This window comes from Acomys minous (genome assembly GCF_964271855.1).
Source record: "Acomys minous genome assembly, chromosome: 16".
Lineage (NCBI taxonomy): Eukaryota > Metazoa > Chordata > Mammalia > Rodentia > Muridae > Acomys > Acomys minous.
The window spans coordinates 55,998,340-56,021,985 of NC_140498.1; the positions used below are offsets into that span (position 1 = coordinate 55,998,340).

Genomic DNA, 23,646 nt, shown 5'->3' on the forward strand with positions numbered 1-23,646 from the left:
ACACACACACACACGCAAGCCACTCGCACCTTGCCTCAGTGAAGGAGAGTGACAGAGCAAGACTCTCAGAAGACATATTTGGGGACTCACACACCAGTGTTACTTACAGGTGTATCCCACCATAACACAGAGTAAAACATTTCCCCTAGAACACACATTATTTATATAATCAGCGGGGGGAAAGAGATTTAAGAGTAAATATGAAAAGTAAGTTATTAAATACAACATCGCCAGCCAAGTGTTTACCACTGCCAACCAGCCACACTAAAATTCAAGTTTTGATTGAGACACCTTTTTTTTTAATGTGTTGATTTATGCACATTTGGTGTTTGGCCTGCATATATGTATATATGTGTGAAGAAGTCAGATCCACTGGAATTTGAGTTACAGATGCTGTGAGCTGCCATGTGGGTGCTGGAAACTGAACGTGGGACCTCTAGAAGAGCAGCCTGAGCCAGCTCTCCAGCCCTAGGGAAGCCTTTTTGAGCGGCCAACTTTATCTGGAACCTGAGGCTGACCAGCCCAGTACTTCTAAGTCACCCACCATCTATAATTTGGACTTTCCACATTGCCTGAGTCACAGGAAGGCACAGTCTTACACAAGTTAGCCCTTCACCTACAGGACTAAGGGCAGGCTCACCGACTAGTATTTCTGGTAGCCCGGCACATTCACACATTGAACATAGAGGGACAAGGCCTCCTGTCACCCTCTGTGGGGAGAGAAGCGGGAGACAGTGGCACTGATGCATTCAATAGGTTTGGATTCAATCAGAAGCAAGCTGTCCAGGCGTCCACCCACTGCACTCAACAACTTTTGTTTGTGTAAATTGGCGTTTTTCTGAACCAAACATACATTTTTAAAAGGCACTTCGTTTCTGCATGCATGTATGTTTGTGTGAGTACACATGCACGGCCTGGAGGCCAGAGGTCAGTGCTGGATGTCCCATCAAGTCCACCTCATTGCTTGAGATGGGGTCTCCATGGTAACTGATGTGGCTGGACTGGCCAGGCAGCGAGCTCCTGGGTGTGCACTGCCATGCCTGGCTCTTCACCCTGCTTCTGGGAACTGAGTCAAGCCGTCATGCTTGCAGAGTGAGGACTTTACCACCTGAGCCATCGCCCCAAACTGCTGTTCTTCTACAATCACAGACTGAGACGGAGAGAAAAGGCCGAGGCTTTAATTTGCAGCAGACCCCATGTTCACAGGCAGAACCAAAGGGAGACCCCAGCAGCTTATAGATTTCCCAAGGTAGGGCACAAGGCTGTGCACTACAGCGACTGCACCACAAGTCACATCCTCCTAGCAGCAGTGGTCAGGACTCAACTAAAACACTTGCACGTGCTCAGCAACTCTCAAACAGAGAGTCATCAAAATGAGGTATGTCTAATGTGTCATCTGGCAAAGAGGGGAAAAAGTCATCAAAAAGATCACTCTTCATGGGGCTCCCCAAGTTCAAGGCTCCTATACAGGCACTGTTTGAGGCCGGGCACAGCTCAGTGGCATACTGGCTCTTCCTGGGGCTGCAGTAAGTATGGTCCTGCCTCAGACATGTGCTCTGGGGAGCAGCACTGAATCCTGGTGATGGGGCGCTATCCCCCATTTCCAAGTACCTCAGCTCAGACTTCACACCTCCTGAGGGCTCTGCCAGGGCTGTAGGTGACAGCAACTCTGCTAAAATCTCCTCGTGACTCTGGCTGCCACATGAGGTGCCACCAGGAGCAGAGGCACACCCGGCTTTGCCATCTGCGAGGTCGATTTGATGCTGCAGCTCATTTAGGAGGTCTTCTATGGACTCACAGTCATTTGGAGAGCCACAATGGGACACAGGCTCTGAATGGTCACTTGTGGGTGTTTCATGGTGTGGGGAGGACATAAGGGCAGCTAGTTTCTTCTTTTTTTCTTTTAATTTTTTAAGAAGTCTGAGCCGAAGCTTATGGACCTGATCTTCAGCTGCGTCTCCACAGCTTGCTGGAGAGATGGTGCTTTCACCGCTGTGGGAACTGAGGCTGGGGGGAGCCGCACAAGAGCCTTCCTGCCCTGTCAACAGGGCTGGTGAGGTGCTCCCACCAGCATGGGGCAGGGCAGCTGTGCCACCTGTCGGTGGAGAGCCGCTGCCTGGAGACGGCTTGTCCACATGCTTAGCTTTCCGGGACACCCTCTTAGCTTTCCGGTTTACACTTTTCGTCTTAAAGCCATCAAAATTATTGGCTCCTTTCACAAAGGGCTGCAGGTCAGTTACTGCTCTGCTCTGAGCTAAAACACAGGGCGGCATAAAGGCGCAACCCCTGTTCAACAGCCCTTTCACCCAACTGCCCACGAACGCTTTCTTCTGACTGTCTTTAGGGGGCTGACTCTGTGCTGACCTGGCTGCGGTTTCTCTTTTTCTCAAATGAGATGCCTGAGATTTCCCAGGCTGCTCAGGATTTAACGTCTCAGTTCTCCCTGGCATCAACTGTACCTGAGCGTCCTTCTCAGGTGCCGTGGACTTCAGTTCCTGAGTAGGAATGGGAGCCTGGGCATCAGTCCCAGGGTTAGGACACACAGCAGCACCTCCCTGCAGGTCTGCACTCCCAGAGTGGGATGTGAAACCTGAATCCACACCCAGGGCGACGGGCTCTCCTTCACAGGAGTTAGACAGTAAGGAAGTCCCCAGTGAGGCCTGTGCTGGCAGGGCAGGTGCTCTCACGAGCCCTGAGCTTCCTGTCACAGGTGTGTCTTCCAACAGGCAGTCTGTGGAGTCAATCTGAAAAACAGAGGCAGCTTCTTGGACAGGCTCTTCCAGTGCTGAGGGTAAAAAGCTTTCCACCAAGTCTTTTGTTCCTGAAAGTGCACTCTGTCGATGAGCTCCAGCTTGGACTTCTGGAAGAGTCTGAGGAGTGACTGGCGTGTGTGTGGGTTGGGCAACTGAGGGCTGTGAAGTGGAGGGAGAGGTCGGCGGCTCCTCAGCTGGCGCAGGCTGTGCGGCCGCCTTTGTGCGTGCAAGGCAGGCAGCTTCCGCAGCTGGCACCTGAGACCGCCTTTCCCAAACAACAATATGCATCTCTGACGCAGGCACGCCACACGCCACGTGCCTTTTAGCACACGGACCCTTTAAGTCATCACACTCCAGCCAACTCCCTAGGGAACAGAAACAAAGCCACAGGTTAGACTGTGTGCCACCATTCCTCCTTGCAGCTGTGTCACCGAGCACCACAAAGGCAGCACTGGGAGCACAGCCTTCTCCTTGTTCCCCCATCTGCCAGAAACTACTAAGGGTTTCCTTCTAGCACAGAGGTCATGGGCTATGAAGGGCAGGAGTCGGGATAAGCAGGGGGTCTGCAGGGTGGAGCACGCCCTGCTGCGCTGTGGGGAGAAGCTGGGGTGCCTGGCAGCCCTTCCCGTTTGCAATGTCAGAGACGTGCTAGGTGTAGTAGGGCAAGGCCGTGGGAAGTGGGCTAAGCATGGAACAGGAGTAAGGAAGTAATCAGGTACTAGTAAATTGTCCTTAAAAGGAGAAGGAAAAAGGGACACCTTAGAAAAATAACTACTTTTCAGCTGGGCGGTGGTGGCGCACGCTTTTAATCCCAGCACTAGGAAGGTAGAGGTAGGCGGATCGCTGTGAGTTCAAAGCCAGCCTGGTCTACACAGCGAGTTCCAGGACAGCTGGAGTTGTTACACAGAAAATCTGTCTCGAAAAACCAAAAAAAAGAAAAGGAAAAGAAAGGTAGCTTTTTTTTTTTTAAAGTAAATAACAAATGCTAGCAGGGTGCGGCAGAACTAGAGCCTTGTATATTGCTGGTAGGAATATAAAATGGCACAGAAACAATCTAGTCATTCAAGAGCTGGTGACTCCACTCTCAGAGCACAGCCCGGAGAAGTCTGCCCATCGGTGCTCCCAAACAGAAGAATGGGGACGTTACTCAGTGCCAAGAAAGTAGGAAACTTAGAGCACTGTAACACAGAACAACAATGTGCTAAACAAGCCAGACACCAAGTCCCTGGTTCCACCTGCACGAGGTGCTTAGAGAGCTGTCACATTCAGAGACGCAGGGACAACAGTGGCTACAACAGCCAGCGAGGGTAGGATCGGGAGCTGAAGTCTACTGAGCACAGCTTATCTTGAGTGATGAGCGATCGGCCAGATGCCTGGGATGGATTAATGAGTCTATAAATGTAGCTAATTCAGTAAACTATATGCTTGAAATGCTGAAATGGAGAATTTTACATGATATCTACCCTACTACAATAAAAAAATTAAGTAAACAAAAACCATACTGGAAAGGAAGGAAAATGGAATTGATGCTGAAAGATAGCAGGATTAGAGTAATTTATATTTATTCACATTTTACTTGTGCCACATAACTTAGGGAAAGCTAACAACTGCAAATCTGGACGATTGACAGCTTTTCAACAATGAATACAGGAGCTGTAGAGTCAGGTGTGGTGAAAGCGTGGTGCCAAGTGTCATCATATGCACCACACAACACTCCCTGTTCTCTACGTTAGAGCGTAGTGATGTCATTTTAGACAGCCCGGTTGCAGCAGTGATGTCACAACCCACAGCACTCTCATACAGCATGGCAGTGTGTTTCCAGACATCTGTGGAGCACACAGAAAGCACTCCCCCTGAAAGCTCAAGGCCCCATGAGAAACAGCTTTGAGAAGCAGGGCAGTTAAGGAAGGAGCAAGCCCCCTCTGCAGCTTCAGAGACACTTAGCCAGCCCTGGGCCAGTCAAAGGTTCTTCTCACTTTAGTGACTAAGAACAAATGAAGGTCTAAGGCCCAACAGATTTTTTTTTTTTTTTGGTTTTTTGAGACAGGGTCTCTCTGTGTAGCCTTGGCCATCCTGGACTCACTTTGTAGACCAGGCTGGCCTCGAACTCACAGCGATCCGCCTGCCTCTGCCTCCCGAGTGCTAGGATTAAAGGCGTGCGCCACCATGCCCGGCCAGATTTTTTTTTAAAAGTCCCTTAAAGAGAAAAATTAAAACAAGATTAAAATTCTGCTAGTGAAGTGCGCTGTGACCTGCGGGAGCTGGGAAGAGAGGTGGGTGTGGGTGACAGGAAGGAAGCACATGGTACACAGGCAAAATGTCACAAAGAAACCCTCTGTGCTGCATCATTAATGGACTGTGGGTCTCGTGCACGAATGTACAAGGAGACACACATTTATTGGAACGGCCGAAGCGTCAGCACCGCCAAGGGCTAACCATGCTGAGAACAGCAGCGCCTCTTTAACTGTTTGTGGGAATGTGCGATGGCACCTGGCCCCTTAGAAGGCAACAAAACAGTTTCTCACAAAACTAAGCTTCTGCCATTTAATCTAGCAACCAAACTCCTTGCTATTTACACAATTGGGCTGCAGAGTTTATCTGTAGGTTGTAAATATTTAAGTAGTGTTACTCATATCTACCTAAACGTGGGAACAATCAAGATGGGCTCCCTCTCTGTGTGTGGGCGCACATGGTGCTAAAGCATGCGCACATGTGAAGGAGGACGCAGACAAGAAGATAACCTCAGGTGACCTCAGGTGACATTCCCTAGGCACTGTCCACCTTTAATGGAAGAAATGGTTTCTCATTTTCCAAGTGGGCGAGGCTAGCTGGCCAGCAGGCTGTCAGGATCTGCCTGTCTCTGCACTGCTGGGATTACACCTAGGTACACTGTGCTCAGCTTTCTGTAGTTGAGTTTTGACCACTCTCATGACATGACAAGCATCTGTCATTCCCCCGGGCCCCAGGGCATCTTCTCCAGGTGGTGACTGTACACAGACTTTAGCATTTGAGAAGGCTGCCATGAGTCTTTAACACGTTAGAAAGAGCCTGGCCACCACAGCACTTAGATGATGCGATGGAAGTGAGGGCGGGTGGGTGCAGGACAGAGGTGTTTTTAGGGAAGTGAAGCTACGGGTGCCACAACAGCAGATCCATGCTGGCACACGCACACATTTAGTAATGGATGCACATTTACAGCTCTGGCCTTTGAGTAACAATGTACTATTGTAGGTTCACTTAACATGTGTTCCATCTGGCACGGGAGGTACATAGATAGCTAATGCACGTGAATTCAGTGGGTGATGCAGACACTAGGGGTTCCGGGCTGTTGATGGGTAAGTTAGAAAAGGACAGGCTGGGAGGCATCGTGAGAAACTGTCTACAGAAACAACAAACGAAGTTAAGAAACACAACAAGCAAAGGGTCAGTACATAAACCCTAAGACATAGGGCACAGAGGCAGGAAGGATACCTAACCACCACATTTTTATGAGGATGAAAAAGGAGCAAAATTAAAGACAAAAGTAAGAATACAGGAAAAAAAGTTCATGTGAAGTCTGCCTTTAAAACAAAATCCACAAGGCTCTATTTCTCATGCTCACTTCTGAAAAAAAAAAAAAATTTAAACACTTACCGTCAGCATCTAAAATCCACGTTATAAAATGGTCATTCGTTTGGTACTGGACTACAGACGTGACTTGATAAAGACTACCTTCAAAGTGAAATGCGTAGTGCTGCAAATCCTTCCTCGGCAAGCCTTCCACAAAGTGCAGCATGAATATGGGCGACGCCCTGTGGAAGAGGCAGAAGTCAAACTGATGTCATGCCACATGCCTGCCCACACAGAGGACCGTCCAGGCACACAGCACATCAAGGCTAGCGGCACTAGCTTTGCTCCAGCGCCTCCAGACGTGTACCTTGATTGGAAAGGGGAAAGTGGCTCTGAGAAGCTTATGACACTGAACCCCTTGGAAGGGCACAGTTGGCAGCTGGGAGCCTCGATGCAGGAAGACTGACTTCCACAGCTGTAGCACGACACTGTGGAGCTCTGTAGAGAGAAGCCCAGTGCCTTTAGATTTCCTCTGCTATCGGGTACCCAAATCAATCCCTTCTGTTATGTGGAACAAGCAGTAAGAGAAACCCTTATGCAGAAAATATTCATTGAGCTGGCCAGCTTCTCCCTCACCTCAAGAAATTAGAAGAGGCATTAAATTCAAAGTTGCACTTAAGAAAAACTTAATTTGTACTTAAGGAAAGGAAGAAAAATATACTAGTTGATTTATTATAAACTACAAGATGCTTATAATTTCAAATATATATATATATATATATATCAGTATTACAGGAACATGTCCAACTAGAAACAAACCTACAGGCAGGCTTCAAAAAACTAACTCAAGTAAGTAACAAAACTCTGGGGGTTTAAGAAGTGGGCGGTACCCCTTTTCCTAATAGGATGTCAGAACTTAGCTTATCAAAACTTATTCAGCTGAAAATGTCCAATGCCCCATGTCCAAACTAAACTCAATTCCACTCCAGGCAGCATTCCACAGTGCGGGTGGGGAAAGACATCCACAGACCTACCTTGTGCTCCACTGCCATGGGGTGGCACAGGTGCTAAGGTGATCTCCCATCCCATTTGGGCAGCTGGGAAAGATGCCCATGCACAGGAGAGCTATCCCCGCCCCTCACCAGCTGCAGCACTCAGAAGAGTGGCCCTGCATCTATCCTGACCAGCACAGCAGAGCTGACCCTGGGATGGGCTGTCCTCCGCACACTGGCCACCTGAAGTAGCTGACATGGTGCCATGAGAGCAGGTGAGCTGGCCCTGCCCCTCGCTCACTGCAGCACTCCAGAACACCGTCTTACACCTCATCTAGGCAGCACAGTAGAGCTGGCCCTAGTGGAGTAGGTGCAGCTGGCCCCAAGGGCAGAGTGTGGGAGAGCTGGCCAGGCCATTCCTTTGCCATTAGGTGGCCTGGGTGAGGGGGTGATGCCTTCCCATTCCCTTCCTTGGCTTCTGACTGCCACCTCACCAGCTATAGCACTCGGAGGACTGACCCTGATGGCAAAAACATGGATGAGGCAGCCCCAAGGGTGTAAGAGTGGGAGCACTGGCCCAGCCCCTTGCAGGATGCAGCACATGGGAGAGTGTGCTCATAAGCCTTGACTAGGTAGCACAATGGAGCTGGCCCCAAGGGCCTGAGAGCAGGAGAGCTGACCCTGCCTCCTGTCAGTGTTGGCAATAGGTGGCCTAGCTGGAGCAGTGCTGGAGCCTGCCCTGGTGGTGTGGCTAAGGGAGAGAGCTGACGTGCTGACCAGCTCGGCTACCATCCAGGCCCAGATCCAGGGCTCTCAGTTGGTCCATCTCAAAATCTGTTTCATCTGAGAACAGCTGGGATGTGTGAAAGGGCCAGTCCTGCTGATCCAAAGCTGCAGGATCTCCATGACACAGGCAACAACAGGATAGGCTAGAGGAGGCCCAGTGAGGATCCAATATTGATGGTGTCGCAGAAGCCAGAGATCTCAAACCAGACCAATGACTCACTGCAATGAACATTTGCAGGTGAAGATGTGTGGACAGAGGGATAGACTGTGCGACACACACTGTGACACACTACAGCTTCCACAATGAGATGCTTTGTTTTGTTTGTTTTTTCTTTTGGGGTTGGGAGATTGTGAGGCAGATGTGAGAGGATGGGGAGATGAGTTGGACTTGGGTGCATGATGGGAAATTCCCAAAGGATCAATGAAAAGTTAAAAGCAAAAAGAAAAAGAAACCACACAGCTACAAACAGTGGCATAATGTGTGTGCTCCACTCCTTCCTGCTCCTGGGTCCCTCACAAGGCTCAGTATTTTCCTCCTCTGAAAATGTCCCTCCTCCCTCCCCCGCCTGTCCCATTCCCAGCTTCTCAGGCACAGAGCCCTGTTTTCTTCCCAAGCTTCCTTTCTTCCTAACCCAACCTTGAGGCAGCAGCCAGCCTGACAGAATGCTCAGATCTGAGGAAAGCCAGGTGCAGCCTTGCCTCCCCCACAGGAAACAGAATGGACCAACAGACCTGCAACCAGAGTCAACAGGGGCCGCGGAGCTAAGACTCATCCACATGCAGCCCAGCTAACCCCAAGCTCTGGAAGGAGGCGCCTCAGAAAAACCACTGAGAACATCCCACAGGGGACGAGCCATGCCTGCCCAGGAAGAGCTGGACCACAGAGCTGATTCTCATCAAACCTTCTCTAATAACTCAGGTCTTAGACAATGCAGATTGAGCAATCCTAAGTCTGTACTACAGTAATGGCAGGTTCAGGCAAAAAGAAAGGTCTATAAACATTATTTTTAAGCCAGTCTTCTTGTATCATCTCCAATCAGATAATAAGAAATAAAAAATCTGGGCTGGAGAGTTGGCTCAGTGGTTAAGAGCACTGTCTGCTCTTCCAAAGGTCCCGGGTTCAATTCCCAGCACCCACATGGCAGCTCACAACTGTCTGTAACCCAAGATCTGACACCCTCACACCAATGCACATAAACTAAAGTTAAATAAAAATATTAAAAAAAAAAGAAAAGAAATAAAAACTCTGAATCAAATCAGGTGCATTTTAAGTGATTAGAACTATAATTAAAGAAGTGTATCTTCAGAAAACCTAACTGTCCCACAGAGGAACACAACTGTCCTCTGGAGATAATCCAAGACGCTTTAAGGCACTTCCTACCAAGCAATAAAGACTTCAGTTGAGAAAAAATCTTAGGCCACGAGTGGGTGTGGTAATAATCCCAGGATTCTGGAGGCCAAGAGGGGCAGCTCTTGAGTGTGAGGCCAACCTAAGCTACACACACAATTTCAGGTCAGTCAAAGCTAAGCAAACCCTGCCTCACCAGTCAAGGCTGCATAGAGACCCCATACCCTGTCCCAAAACAAAACAGATCAAAACAAACACCAACCAACCAAAACCACCAGAAACAAAAACAACTCGAACAAAACCCACCAGCAGGATGTTACTGCCTAAGACGATAGCAAGCGCCCACCATCTCAGCCCTCCAGAGCCTGAGCCAAAAGCACTCTAGCTCCAAGGCTAGCCTGGACTATACGATTAGACTATCTTGGAACACAACAAAAAACAGACAACAGAAAAGCGAAACAAATAAGCAGAACAATAAAAGATGCTAAAATTGAAGCTAAAACGCCAGCCTGGAGCACGTATGAGCAGGAGTGTAGGGTCCTGAGCCTGTGGGTCACCATACTCAGAGTACAATCACCAAACAGCTCCTTACAGAGACGCAGTGGGCAGCAAGCAGGAGGCATGATTTAGGCATGATTCACAACTGCATTTTCCCATAGGGTATGTATTATACATGTGATGTGAGTGATCTGAGACATGACCCCGGGAGAACTCGTAACAATGTGAGATCTCAGAATGATGTATGATTGAAGTAAGGTCTCATGATCGATCTATCCATCCATCCATCCATCCATCCATCTATCTATCCATCTATCTATCCATCCATCCATCCATCCATCTATCCTGGCTGATGTACAACTCACTATGTAGACCAAACTAGTCTTTTTTTATTTTTTGGTTTTTCGAGACAGGGTTTCTCTGTGTAGCCTTGGCTGTCCTGGACTCACTTTGTAGACCAGGCTGGCCTCGAACTCACAGCGATCCGCCTGCCTCTGCCTCCCGAGTGCTGGGATTAAAGGCGTGCGCCACCACGCCCGGCTCCCAAACTAGTCTTGAACTTACAATATCAGCTTGCTTCAGCCTCCCAGTGCTGGGATAAAAGGCGTGCTCCAACACATCCAGCTGATGAAATTTCTCTGACATTATCCCTAAAGTCTGTATTAAATTTGTTCCTAAGTTGTACTAAATACCAGCAAGTCAAGTTGTACTAACTTCAGAATAAAAATCGTCTTATAAAAGTACTTTGTCAAAAAAGAAAAAAAAAGTACTTTGTCATTTAAAGCTTAAGTATAATTTTACTTAAATTCAGTTTAGTTTTAAAGATAGCAATGTCCAAATTATAAATATGGTTTATTAACTAAACTACTCAGCTGGAATTTAAAGCATAGTTTCATCCAATGGAAACATCTGCTGATTAATCAGAGCGTGCATCTTTTATGTAAGCAAAAGCATCAGATTTATATATTTAAAAAGTGTATGTTGCAGGCTGGAGAGATGGCTCAGGGATTAAGAGCACTGACTGCTCTTCCAGAGGTCCTGAGTTCAATTCCCAGCAATCACATGGTGGCTCACAACCATCTATAATGTGATCTGATGCCCTCTTCTGGCAGCAGGTGTATGTGCAGCCAGAGCACTGTATACATAATAATAAATAAATAAACCTTTTTTAAAAAAAAAAAAACTGTGTTGTAATGTGGTCACCTAAGCTTGAGGGAGAGCAGAAAGAGTTATCAGCTGTTTAAGTATCCCATAAGCCTGTGCAGGACCTGGGCAGCCGAGCCAGGCTCCAGACCTGCGGTGAGGCAGCTCTCACGGCAGCCACTATTTCCAACACATGAAAACACGTAAATGCATCTTCATCATATCCTAGAAACTATAGGCAAATTTAAAACTCACCTTTCCAACACCATTTTTCTTATTTGTGATTTACTGTTGCAGCTGTTACATGGACCAAAATGGGCAGCATTGAGCGGGTGCCACTCAGGAACAACATTTGTAAAGGTGACCAGATTCTTGCAGCACCTGCAAAAACAAGCACACCTTGAATCCATCTGCTAAATTCAACCGTATTAATTTAACACATTCTCCTGCTCACTCACACTTTGCTTCCCAATCACACATTAGTGCAGCAATTCCCTCCGCAGCGAGGCTGGAGAAACTGTGGGGAGTCCACGCTTCCCACCACTCACACTGACATTCTAGAGAATGCTTCTGCGGCCCTACTGTGCACACTGGGTGCTTAGGGTCACTTCTGGTCTCTAATTACCGCATTCCAGGATCACCCAACAAGGAAGCCAGAGGCTTTAGGTTTGAACCACTGCTCAGAGTGTGCAATGCAAGCTGGCTAACCATCACTGACAACAAAGACGGTGCTGTTTTCAAATATATTGCAGAACACTTCTGCTCTACACGGGCTATTCAAGTACTGAATTCACTTCAGTATGACCACCTGACAGCAACAGTCAAGATGATCTTCAATGGTGTATACTAAGTCTTAGCTGCATCAACTTTAATAAAAAGACTTTAATTAAAACAACCATCACTGGGTGTGGTGACGCATGCCTTTAATCCCAGTACTTGGGAGACAGAGGCAGGCAGAACTCTGTGAGTTCGAGGCCAGCCTGGTCTACAAAACAACTCCAGGACAGCGAAGGCTAACACAGAGCAACCCTGTCTTGAAAAACAAAACAAAACAAAAAAAAAAAAAAAAAAAAAAAAGAAAAAGAAAAGAAAAAAAAACTAGCATACTGCCAAAGAAACACAAGTTTTTCCCTTCTAAATAACAAACAGCATTGGCATATAGCACATGAGTGAAGCAAGCACTGGCAGCTAACAAGTGACCAGTCTGCTGAAGAGTTGACAGATAGGTCTCAGTAAATGCTCGGACTGTGTTCCCCAGGCATCGGTCTGTAAGATGCTGTGGCGGGGGTGCACACCTTTAATTCAGCACTCGGGGAGGCAGAGGCAGGCAGATATCTGTGAGTTCGAGCCCAGCCTGGTCTACAAAGTGAGTCCAGGACAGCCACAGCTACACAGCCCTATCTTCAAAAACCAAAGAAAAAAGATGCTGTTAAGTAAAGACTTCTGGTTTTCAACAGCAATAAGGACGTCTCTAGGTAAATGTTATGCTCCACGTGCTGGCTGACTTCTGGGCGCTCAGTATGTACGAGGCAGAGCTTGGCAGTCCCCTGGCAAACAACTCTCTAGTGGCAGGTGCTCCGGCGTTTGTACTGATGACAACAAGAGGCAGACAAACTGGGGGGTCTGAATCAAGACCACCAGCCGCTACAGGCCAGGGCCTTTATCCTCTCTGGAAAATAACTACTGAATCAAATGTAAGTCCTGACACTGGCAGGAGAACCAGAGACGCTAAGATAAGAGTACTTGCTGGAGAGCTTCCATCGGACCCTAGTGGACAGTGATTAAATGCCACCATATTGTAGCTTTTTCATTTTTAGAATGAAAGATTAAAGAAATAAAAACAAGATGCGAACTGGTGCGCCGCTGCCCCTGCCCCCCCCCCTCTGCACTCTGTGTAAAGGCTGCTTGAGCCCACTCAGCACCTATGTATGAAGCTGCCAAATGTCAATCACCAGCCCTCTCCAAGGAGTCCAGAACTACCATCCTGAGCAGCTAGCCATCTGTACTGGCCACAGCAGTCACTCCCAGTGGCTAGGTGAGCTCCTGGGACACAGCACACTCAATGAGGAGCTGCAAAACTGCTAGCCTACGCATTCTAGAAAAGCTGTAATTGCACCCTGTTTGCTATCATCAAAGCACAGGTAGTGATTAGGGAGTTTAGCACAGGGAGTGAGGGAGCCTCCGAGGAAAGCCAACCACGCCAGAGTCCCCTGATCTGCTACTGCCAAGTAAGTTCCTCCCTGAGTGCCCCTGAGGAGGAAAGCAGACCACTGTACAGACCAATGGGGCCTGGGAACAGCATCCTCACTTGCTTATACAACCATTTCAAGTGGCAGTGTGAGCTCTCGGCCCTCCCGAGCAGTTCACAGTGGACTCTGCTGCCTTCGTCCCTACAGCATTCTCCCAGACTCGACCTCTGAGCATGTCGTCCTGCGGAGACGATGGGTACCTATGCATCACCTTCCTCCTCAACACACCCTCTAACTTTTGAGGCTGCTGGTAGGTACGCTGCAGTGGGAAAGACTGATTTGCACTGTAATACTCTGAGGAATGACCATCGGGGCAGGCCATCTTTTCTAACTGTGGGCAGGAGCTTCTCGGCAGAGGGCATGGCAGACATGCGCCCAGCCCCTGACGGATAGCTCCCCTCAACAGGAAGTAGAGCTGACTGTGCTCAGGGTCCCCCATACACCAAGAGCAGCTCCAGACAGCGGCCTAGAGCGAACAAACAGAGGCCTGGTCTCCAGAAGGCAGACAAAACCTAGCCAAGGACATCAGAGCAGAGGCCCAGAGAGTGAGGGGGCTACTCTCAGCTGCTCCTCGCTCCCCACCAAGACAACTAAGAAAACTGCTTTTAGTCATGTTTCAAGCCACGGGTTTTGTTGAGCTAATTTACACAGCAAGCTGACTATGGGCGCCTGTGAGGCAAACTGTCCTCTGACTTCAGCGGTGGAAGCCAGCTGTGACCCATGCCTCTATCCTTAGAACTCAGAAGTGTGAAGCAAGAAGGTGCCAAAGCCGAGGTCAGTCTGACCTGCTTAGCAAGACCCTGTTTAGAAAAAAAAGAAAGAAAGGAAAAACAAAAACAAAACGGGCGGAGCCCAGGCAGTGGTGATGCCCGCTCCTGCCACCATCACTTTGGACCCTGAGGCACCCTGGCCAGCCTGGGCTACACAGCAAGCTCGGCCTGTCCTGTCTCCAAGGGGGTGGGGGGCACGATAGGTGCAAAGCATGTCACTTAAACCACACTGCCAAGAATCATTACAGCAGGTGAATCCATCAAAAACACAAAACTGACCTGTTCTGATACTGGTGCCCACAATGGGAACATTTAAAATTCCAAGAAAAGGAATATGTAAAGAGCTTTTCAACAAGAGGTTGTAGCTTCAGCAGCGTGGGAAGTGCGAACACAGGACTTTCCATCTCCCCTGTAAAAGAAGGAAAGGGTAAGTCAGAACCCGCAGCAGCAGACAGACAGCTTCCTCTTGGTGACTCGGCCCTGCAGCCTCCTCCCCACACCCCCTTTCATTGGACAGGGTCTCCCTGGGCAGTCCTGCCTGTCCTGGAACTCACTCTGTAGACCAGGCTAGCCTTGAACTCACAGAGATCTGCCTGCATCTGCCTTCCAAATTCTGGGATTAAAGGCATAGGCCATCACACCCAGCCATGGCTGTTTTTACAAGTCAGAACAATCTTTCTTATAAAGAAAGATAAAAATCAGGCTCCAGGAAAGACAACTGTATGAGTTGTGGATATTTAAGCACACATTTGTGATTAAGTTACCAGACTTTAAATTCTAATCCCACTGCAGCAAAATATTAACTAAGAAGGCAAACAATTTACAGTTCACTGTAACACATAACATTTTCAGATCTAATATATATTTGACATTTATATAATTTTGTTTTTATCTTGAGGCAGGGTCTCACTGTATCACCCTGTGTGTCCTGAACTCACTCTGTAGACCAAGCTGGTCTCAAACTTAAAAATGTGGAGAAATATCTGGTGTGCTAACCCCTGTCCTTTAGGTTTGTGGGCACGGGCATGCACACGCAAGTGTATACATGTGCACACAAAGAGCTAATACAAATATGAAAGAGTAATAAAAGAAATTCCTCTCAAAAAACTAGCAGATAGTGTGTTATGATGCATATTTTAAGCCCAGCTACTTCAGAGGCCCAGGCAAAAGACTCATGAGTTCAAAGAAAAGCCTGGGCAATCAGCAGGATCCACCCACCTCAATAAACACAGCAGCACTCTCCTCTTTCCACACTATAAACTCTGGAGAGACCTGGACAGAGACTTTAGTTCTCGCCTCACTCTGCTCCCATAAGCCAGACATCAGTTCAGCGGACAGAGCAAGTCCACACACACACAAATGCACGCACGCATGCATGTACACATGCAACCGTGCGTGCGCTCCTCTGCATGTGAGAGGGAGATCCTGGGCTGCAGAATGAAGATCTCCTGAAGATTGTTGCTATGACAACACTGAAGCCGTGCTCTCCAGGGACTAGGAATTCCCTCCCGATTCTTGTGCTGGGGGAGGGAAAGGCTGACACTCTGGTGTTGACACACACGAGCTGGTCTCTCAGGAAGAGACTGCACTACATCTGACAACCTGCTAGCCCACCCTTTGAGAGAAGCCCAAGCCCAAACAAGGACGGACAAGTGATGGGTGGGGCCCTTTCTGTCTAATAAAACTTGAAAGTGGACCATGCTGAACAAACCCCTCTCCTCGGCTTTTCCCTATTTCCCATGTAAACGGCTGGTGGCTGAGCCTAGCCTACTGGGGCTCCCAGGCCCCGGGCTTGGACCCTAACAACTGGTAGCATGCACCTGATATCCTAACGGATCCCTGGCTGGACCTGCACCACAGCTTAGTCTTGTGGAGGAGGAGATCTGGTTTCAAAGTTCAGAATTTTCACTCAGCTTTGAGAACTCAAGTGAACAGCAGCACACATATGTACATAGAAAGAGAGCACCAGCGCGCATGTGCACACAGAACAGTCGTGGATAGCAATGACTTAACCGGTGGTAGATTCCTAAGGAAACGACCCAGATTCTCCCACAAAACACTAGATCTCAAGTACTGACACAACGCATTTCCTTATATGGTTCCCGTTTCTACAGTGGATCAGTCGAGCTGCACACCTACTTACCTAATGTACACCTAAGCATAGGCTGAAGTTTAGTAAAAATTTCACCTCTCACTTTACTCAGACAGGTGTCTATCTCTGTAAATATTTCTGAAGTCAGTTTTTTACAATCTTCACCTAAAGAAAAAGAAAAAAAAAGAATATTATCATTTCTCATCAATGCATCTTTCCAGGAAAAAAAAAACCAAAACCTGAAACAGTAATAAGAATGAAACTCGCTTTGTGGGGCCCCAGAGGGACCCTATTCAAGACCACTGAGGAACACTGAGGCCCCAAAAGACTTGATCTAGGAGCCAAGCCAACTGTACAAGAGGCTTCAGTTTCTTGTTAGGAATGAGCCTAAGTCCCCATTCCTCAAATGAGCTCAGCAGTCACTGGACATACCGCAGCCAACCAGAGCAGCCAATCAAGGCAGCCAGTCAGGGCAGCCAATCAGGGACAGCCTGGTCATCTGGCCAGAGAAAATAAGATTGCTTAAGGCTGGCTTACTGCTGGTCTGATTGCTTAAGGAAGATTTACTGCTGGTCTGGAAATCTCCTGCCTTACGGTTAACGCATGACCGATGACCATCCATGTCCACTCAGCTGGCCCGTGCTGTCTAGTTTGAATGCTGCAATCATGTTAAAGATTGTCTAACCCCTTGAAATGCTGAGATGTCTTTAAAAAGAACCTATGAGCTCATCTCAGGGTCACCACTGTGCCTAAGTGGTGACCCCGGCATGCTGGGTTTCTGCAGAATAAATGCTCTTTGTTGCTTGCATACGATTTGAGACTGGGGTCTTTCCTTCAGCACGTTCAGGACCCTAACAGTTTTACTGAAACAAAGAGCAAAACACTCTTCATACCCTGCCTCTCCTGTGACACGCCATACATTCTGTTGACACCTGTCATGGGCAGAGTACCATTTGCCCTTACTACCTGGATGAAATCCTGATTTAAGAGTAAAAACAACAGACATGGTAATAAACGCACATTAGAATGATGAGTGTTTGACATTCAGGCCTCACTTTGGAAATAATTCCTACAGCTTCGTCACATGCTGACTCATGAAAGAAAATACATTCTCAATGAAATGAACATTAGCCAAGACTATTTGTTTCTGGAAAGTTGAGGGGGAAAAAAGCAAAGGAAGGAAAGACAATATACACTAATACAGAACGAAGCCCCCACACAGTTAGCAAGATAAGAAAAGCTCTAATTTTTCTGTAGATGGCTATATAAACTAAACACACTCTTCTCAGATCACCAGTGAAGTGTCACCTGCCCAGAACAAGGTTCAGGAATTATAAAAACAGCAGGCATGCTAAAGGCAACAGTGCTGTGGAAAAGTCATGGAAAAAAAAATACCGACTGATTTGTGTGGGGGCGGGGGGGAAGTTCTCAAACTCAAACTGAAACAAGAAGTCTTACTTGCCAGGCGTGGTGGCGCACGCCTTTAATCCCAGCACTCAGGAGGCAGAAGCAGGCAGATCACTGTGAGTTTGAGGCCAGCATGGTCTACAAATGAGGCCAGGATAGCCAGGACTATACAAAGAAACCCTGTTTTGAAAAACAAACAACAACAACAAAATACCAAAAAACAAAACTGTGTGAGTGCCGGGAACTGAACCGTGCAACAGCAGCCAATGCTTACTGTTTTGACTCAAGAAGCTATTTTACAGTTATTTTTAAACCCTACTCAGCAAGAACCATAGTCACGCACATTCACCACCCACTAGGATACTAATGGGCAAGGTATTCAAAGCTACAGGGCGGTGGCCTCGATGTGGGAATGGAGAGACCTCCTTCTGCAAGTTACTCTCTGGACTCCACACACAACATGCATGCACAGACAAACAAATATAACAGTCAAAATGTATAAAAGAATCCAGTGCTAGAAAGTAAACTATGACTTCTCCAAGAACACAGTCAGTAGAGGAGTTTCTAAATGAAGAAAATGAAAACTGCTCTTAAAAAAACAAACATGGGCTGGAGAGATGGCTTAGAGCACTGGCTGCTCTTCCCGAGGTCCTGGGTTCAACTCCCAGCACCCACACAGCGGCTCACAACCATCTATAATGAGATCTGGTGCCCTCTTCTGGTGTGCAGGCATACATGCAGGCAGGGTACTGTGTACATAATAAATAAATACATCTTTTCTTAATGCCACAAGCATTACTAGAGTCTAAAGGAAGGATAAGCACCTTCTTGTGATTCAAGACGTCCTTTAAGTAAAAAAGGGTCCGCACAATACTCAGAGGATAGAGCCACATGCTGTTAAACCTGATGACCTGAGCTTGACCCCAGGTCCCACAGGGTAGGAGAAAACAGACTCCTACAAACACAATGAGTCAATGAGTGTAATAAGAATATTCTTTAGTAAAATTACAAGCTACAAACTGAGAGAAGAAGCAGCACTATGTATCTGACATAAAATAGCAACAAAAATACAAGAAAATGCATCCAAATAAGAACATGATCAATAGAACAAATAGGTGTTTCACAGAGGGAGAGGGAATGAAAAGAAAATATCTGTCAATACCTACAAAGAGGCAACAGATCATCTCTTCCAATTTGGAGAGAGGCAAAGCAAGTGTGAAGACCCGTTTTGTGCACTTCAACGGCAGAACTGTGGCAACATCCCAGGAAATCCACGGACTGGGAAGGTTCCCTATCCTCTGCGGAGCAGTACTGATACCGGCCTGTAGGTGCAGGTGCGACACACACCCGGCCTGCACACTAGCAGGTCCCTGCATGGCATTCCCAACCAACCACAGGCTGGGAAATGGTGTGTGTGCTAACCAAGCAGAGCTCCTTGCCAGTGCTGCCTACACACGATCATCACTATTGGCATGGACATTAGGATACGGAACCTAGAGCTGCTTAGGGTGGAGCTCCAGCTTAGCACATGCAAAGCCCTGGGACTGACCTCAGCATCACACAGTAAGTTACATGTGACTTCAACATGGGCAACAGGCCGACATACACCAACCCTGAGCTTACTAAAGTATAAGCATAGGGGACTAGTGCACTGGCATCCAAGCATTATGCTGTTTCTTTAGGACATATGTGCAGGGTGTTCTAGAGCCAAGCTTCCACGACACTTAGGGAAGACTGTACTGATGTGTTCCTACTATTATTACTTCCGTCCATCCCTCCCCCCACCCATCCACACATGTGTGCTTGGGGTGGGCTGGATGTGGACACCATGCTGTCATCAGGGGTCTGTCTTCTTCCACCACACAGGCTCTGGGGATTGAGAGCAGACCACCAAGGCTGGTGGCAAGCACTTTACCCCCGAGTCGTCTCACTGGCCTGAGGGTGTTTTAGTTCTTGGGTTGGAAGTTAGGGCTCCTTAGTGGCCTGCTCTGGATAAATCACAACAGGGTGCAGTGGCACACGCCTGAGGCTAAGGCAGGGTGGGTGCAGTACCAGGCCTGGAAGACAGAGACACCGTCTCAAAGTGAACACAGACCACATGTATAAATGCAGGCATGTGCACGCACACACAGACGTACAGACACCTCTCAGGTCACCTGCATGTCCCTGAGTGTCCAGGGCAGGTGCTGGGGTCACAGGTGACTCTTACTATTACTTCAGCCTGATGGCTTCTATGATGACCGCTCACCCTGATGAGCTAAGACACACGGCTGTCCCTTTCTCTTTCACTGGCAGCGTTGGGCAGTCACGGGCCGTAACTGGCACTAACCCCAGGTCTCCAGACAACAGTGACCACCCACGGCATCCTTTTCACATGCTGAAAGGAGGCTGAACCGGGAGAAGGGAAGTCACACAGACCTGTGAGGCCGTGCCGCTGATGGGTGTGCAGAAGCCTCTCTGCGTGCTGGTACGCTTCCAACAGCCTGGCAAACACGCACTCCTCTCTGGAGCAGGCCTCCACCACGGTGTTCTTCAGCACCTCCAAGTGCACCAGGACGGAGAGGATGCAGTCTAGCCAGCAGAGCGCCTGCGTGTTCCTCCACTGCACACAGGCAGTCTGGCAAGATGGCAAACATCTGCTCTGGGACGGCGTCTCCAGCACACGTCTTTCATTCTGGGGAAGCATGGCAGAGACGCTGACTGGAGCAGGATTCTCAGCAGCAGCCGCGTCCACGTCATCAGCTTCCAAGGTCTCCCTCGGCTCCACAGGAGCAGCCGTCCTGCCTGGACTCTGGTGCCCAGGGCTATCTGGTAAGTTTGATGAGGTGCCACCACACACTTCTCCATTATAGTTACCATTCAAAGCCTGCTCACTAGCAGTGACGACGTGCCGTCTAGTCCTTTTAGAATGTACTGGGACAGGTGAATTCTTACAGCTGGTTTCCAATCTCTTTCTTTTTTGAGGCTTATTTGAAATGTGACAAGCTTCCAAATCAGGAGAAATTAGATTAATAAGTGATTCAGAGCCCAAAGGATAAATGCACTAGAAAGAAAAAATAAATCTTGTTACCAAAACCAAAACTCCCCAACAACCTCCATAATTCAGATCAGTTCATGGTCTACTCATTTGACAGCAAGTATCTCTACCAACCTAAATTTGAAAGAACAAGACAACACTAACCAAAGTTTATCCTCCCCAAAGAGTATTTTCCCTAGCTAATTTGTATCACCAAATCATGCAAGCAGGGCGTGGTGGCGCACGCCTTTAATCTCAGCACTCGGGAGACAGAGGACAGTGGATCGCTGTGAGTTCGAGGCCAGCCTGGTCTACAAAGTGAGTCCAGGACAGCCAAGGCTACACAGAGAGACCCTGTCTCAAAAACTTTCAACAATGTAAAGAAAGATTATGAATGCATTTAGGAGAGAGAAGCAATTAATAGCATTAAAAACTGGGGAATTATTTTTAAATAAAAAACTTACTGAGTACTTTCTATGCTCTAAGATCTGTTTTTACTATCCCTATGTACCTATGAGTGTATGCAGATGCACAGAGGCCAGAGGAGGGCGTCAGAGCCCTAGCAGGTCACAGTCACAGGCACTTGTAAATTGCCTGGTGGGGGTGCTGGGATTGAACTCAGGTCCTCTGCAAGACAGTACCTGCTCCTAGACCCTGAGCCACCGCTCCAGTCCCTATATCCTGCATTTTAAAGAAGTTCAAGGACTTGCATACTAAACGCTGTTTAAAACACGCCTTCTGTACCTGAGGTCAGCAGTACCTGGCCCTGACCCTCACCACCCCAGAGTTGCCTGGGAACGGCAGCAGCACTGAGCCTACCGTCCTAGCACTTCAAAGGCTAAAGTAGGATGGTAAATGCAGGGCGGTGTGGACTATATATGGCCAGTCTCAAAAATGAAAGCCAAACCTATCTCAAAAGACAAGCAAACAAACCAAAGGCAAAGCACTGTGGATAGTTATACGTTCCAGAGTGTTCTCTATCACTTACAAAGGGCATGCATCAAAGGTGTGAGAGTCAATACATCTATGTCTAACAGCCAAAGCCTCCTTCCTGAGGGCTGGGGTCCAAGGGTGGCTGTCATTCCGCCTAGAAAACTCCCATGCCCACCCCTTTGACTTAACTGGTATTGTGTGTGTCCCATCACTCTGAGTGTGGTGTCAAAGCGCCTAGGATCAGTGGTTCTCAACCTGTGGGTCACAAGCCCTATAGGGTTGTCAAACAACCCTTTTACAGGGGTCACCTAAGACCACCAGAAAACACATATTTACAAGTCATAAATTACAGTTATGAAGCAGTAACAAAAACAGCTGTGGTTGGGGGTCAGTACAACAGGAGGAACTGCAGTGAAGGTAACCGCGGCCCTGGGCACTGGAGCCCACTGTCTGCTCCAGGGCAGCCTTAGCCACTCACCCTGCCCTGCTGACAGGATCAACAAGCAGATATTTTTCCCAATTGAAAGAAAGAAAGGAAGAAGCCTCTTCCTTCTCTCACCGCGCTCAAGTTCCCTTCGATCACAACTCCGTTACCAAGACCGGGTGAAACGAGTGTTCAGCTGCCCTGAGCGCCTTTCCATTTGACTTCCCTAATAACGTGGTTTCCTTCTTGGCTTTATTCTTCCCAAAATCTGACTCTTGAGTCTTCCTAATGTCTCCAACCTCTTACTATTGGCTCCAGGCTCAGCCCTGGCCCTAGTGTAGCTCACCAGTCACATGCCTAGCTCGGTTAGCCACGTGTGGTACCCACGCCTACCAGGTCTTCATCTCCAATCTCAGTTCCCCAGCAGCTGTGGGATGTATAGCTCCACCTGCTCAGTCCACCTGTCCAAGCCTGGCTTCAGTCTTCCCCAAATTTAGCTTTCCCCAACACTGATCAGCTCACTAACTAGCAACTCAATTTGTCCAGCTGATGAGGAGGAACACGTGGAAATCATCCTTGCTCCCCAAACCTCCAGCAAATCCTGTCAGCTTTACCTTCAAACAGTAGCTGGCCCTCTGTACCCATGGGCTCCACAGCTACGCAGTTGGGCCTATGTTGCTGTGTCTGTACTGAGCACATCCAGACGTCCTTGTCAAATCCCTGAGCAATACAGCATTTTATAGAAGGGACTTGAGTGTCACTTGTTTAAGGAGAGGCAGTCTGCAGAGGGACTGTGTAGCAGAATCCTCCGTGGCCTGTCACCTCCGCTTCTACGCTCTCCCTGGAATACTGCAGCTGCCTCTGCACTAGGCAGAGGGAAAAACCAGCTTGTTTGCTTTCTGCACGGCTCTCAGAACCTTGAACATTTGTGGGTAGTCATTCCTGTAGACGTCAACTACACATCCTATAATTTAGCTGGATGCCACATGTATCTGAAATGGACCCCAAGACAGCAAACACCCTCCACAGAAGCCAGCTAGCAACTCCAGACAACTGTACCTGAAGGATCTGAGAGAAGTCAGGGAAGTTGCTCCTCATATACTCTAGCGAGCACAAGAGCACAGGCAGCGCCGTGCGGGCTGACTGTGGCAGGCAGGGAGTGCCCACTCCCGCTTCTGCGGCACCTGGTCTTCATCCCGCCCCTTCCTGCAGGTTGGTGGATGAGCTTAGAGTGGCAACCGTCGAAGCATCTGGTCTTTCTGGGGTGTCTTAAAGCTACCTTGGAGCACTACCCTAAGTCACCCAATGAGAAGTCAAAGGTGCTCATTATGAATGACAAGACAAGGCAGTCACTGAGAAAGCACAGCTGTTAACTCTGGCAGAGACTGCACACAGAGAAGGCAAGAGCCCTGCCATTACCTAGACTGTCGCATGGCAGCACAGCGACACACAGACAGGAGACTGCTGTTTTAAGTGAAAAAAAAACCAAAAAAACCCCAAGCTTCTATTTTACCAGTAAAGACTCAGGAGCTAGATGCTGGGGTGAAACCTGCTGAGAGGCAGAGGAAGCACCCAGCTGACCTTCCTACTCCGCTCACGTCCAGACGGAAAAGGCACAAAAGGCTCATTAGCTCAGCTGACAGCCAAGGAGGAAAAGACCAAAAAACCCAAGGCCAAAGGCTTGCT

The 23,646-nt window shown here is 48.2% G+C and overlaps 1 protein-coding gene across 5 annotated transcripts in view; it reads right to left on the bottom strand.

The window, feature by feature from the left end:
• Positions 1–1,157: 1,157 nt before the first annotated feature.
• The window catches only part of USPL1 (ubiquitin specific peptidase like 1), an 81,124-nt gene continuing 58,635 nt past the window's right edge, over positions 1,158–23,646 (bottom strand). For all 5 annotated transcript variants that reach the window (XM_084763183.1, XM_084763185.1, XM_084763181.1 and 2 more), the window contains exons 4-9: positions 20,006–20,630; positions 16,232–16,345; positions 14,368–14,497; positions 11,325–11,450; positions 6,387–6,544; positions 1,158–3,118 (exon numbers count right to left, since the gene is read on the bottom strand). In XM_084763183.1, the coding sequence (XP_084619309.1) occupies positions 1,344–3,118; positions 6,387–6,544; positions 11,325–11,450; positions 14,368–14,497; positions 16,232–16,345; positions 20,006–20,630 (2,928 nt within the window). In that variant the 3' untranslated portion in view covers positions 1,158–1,343. The remainder of the gene's footprint in view (positions 3,119–6,386; positions 6,545–11,324; positions 11,451–14,367; positions 14,498–16,231; positions 16,346–20,005; positions 20,631–23,646) is intronic.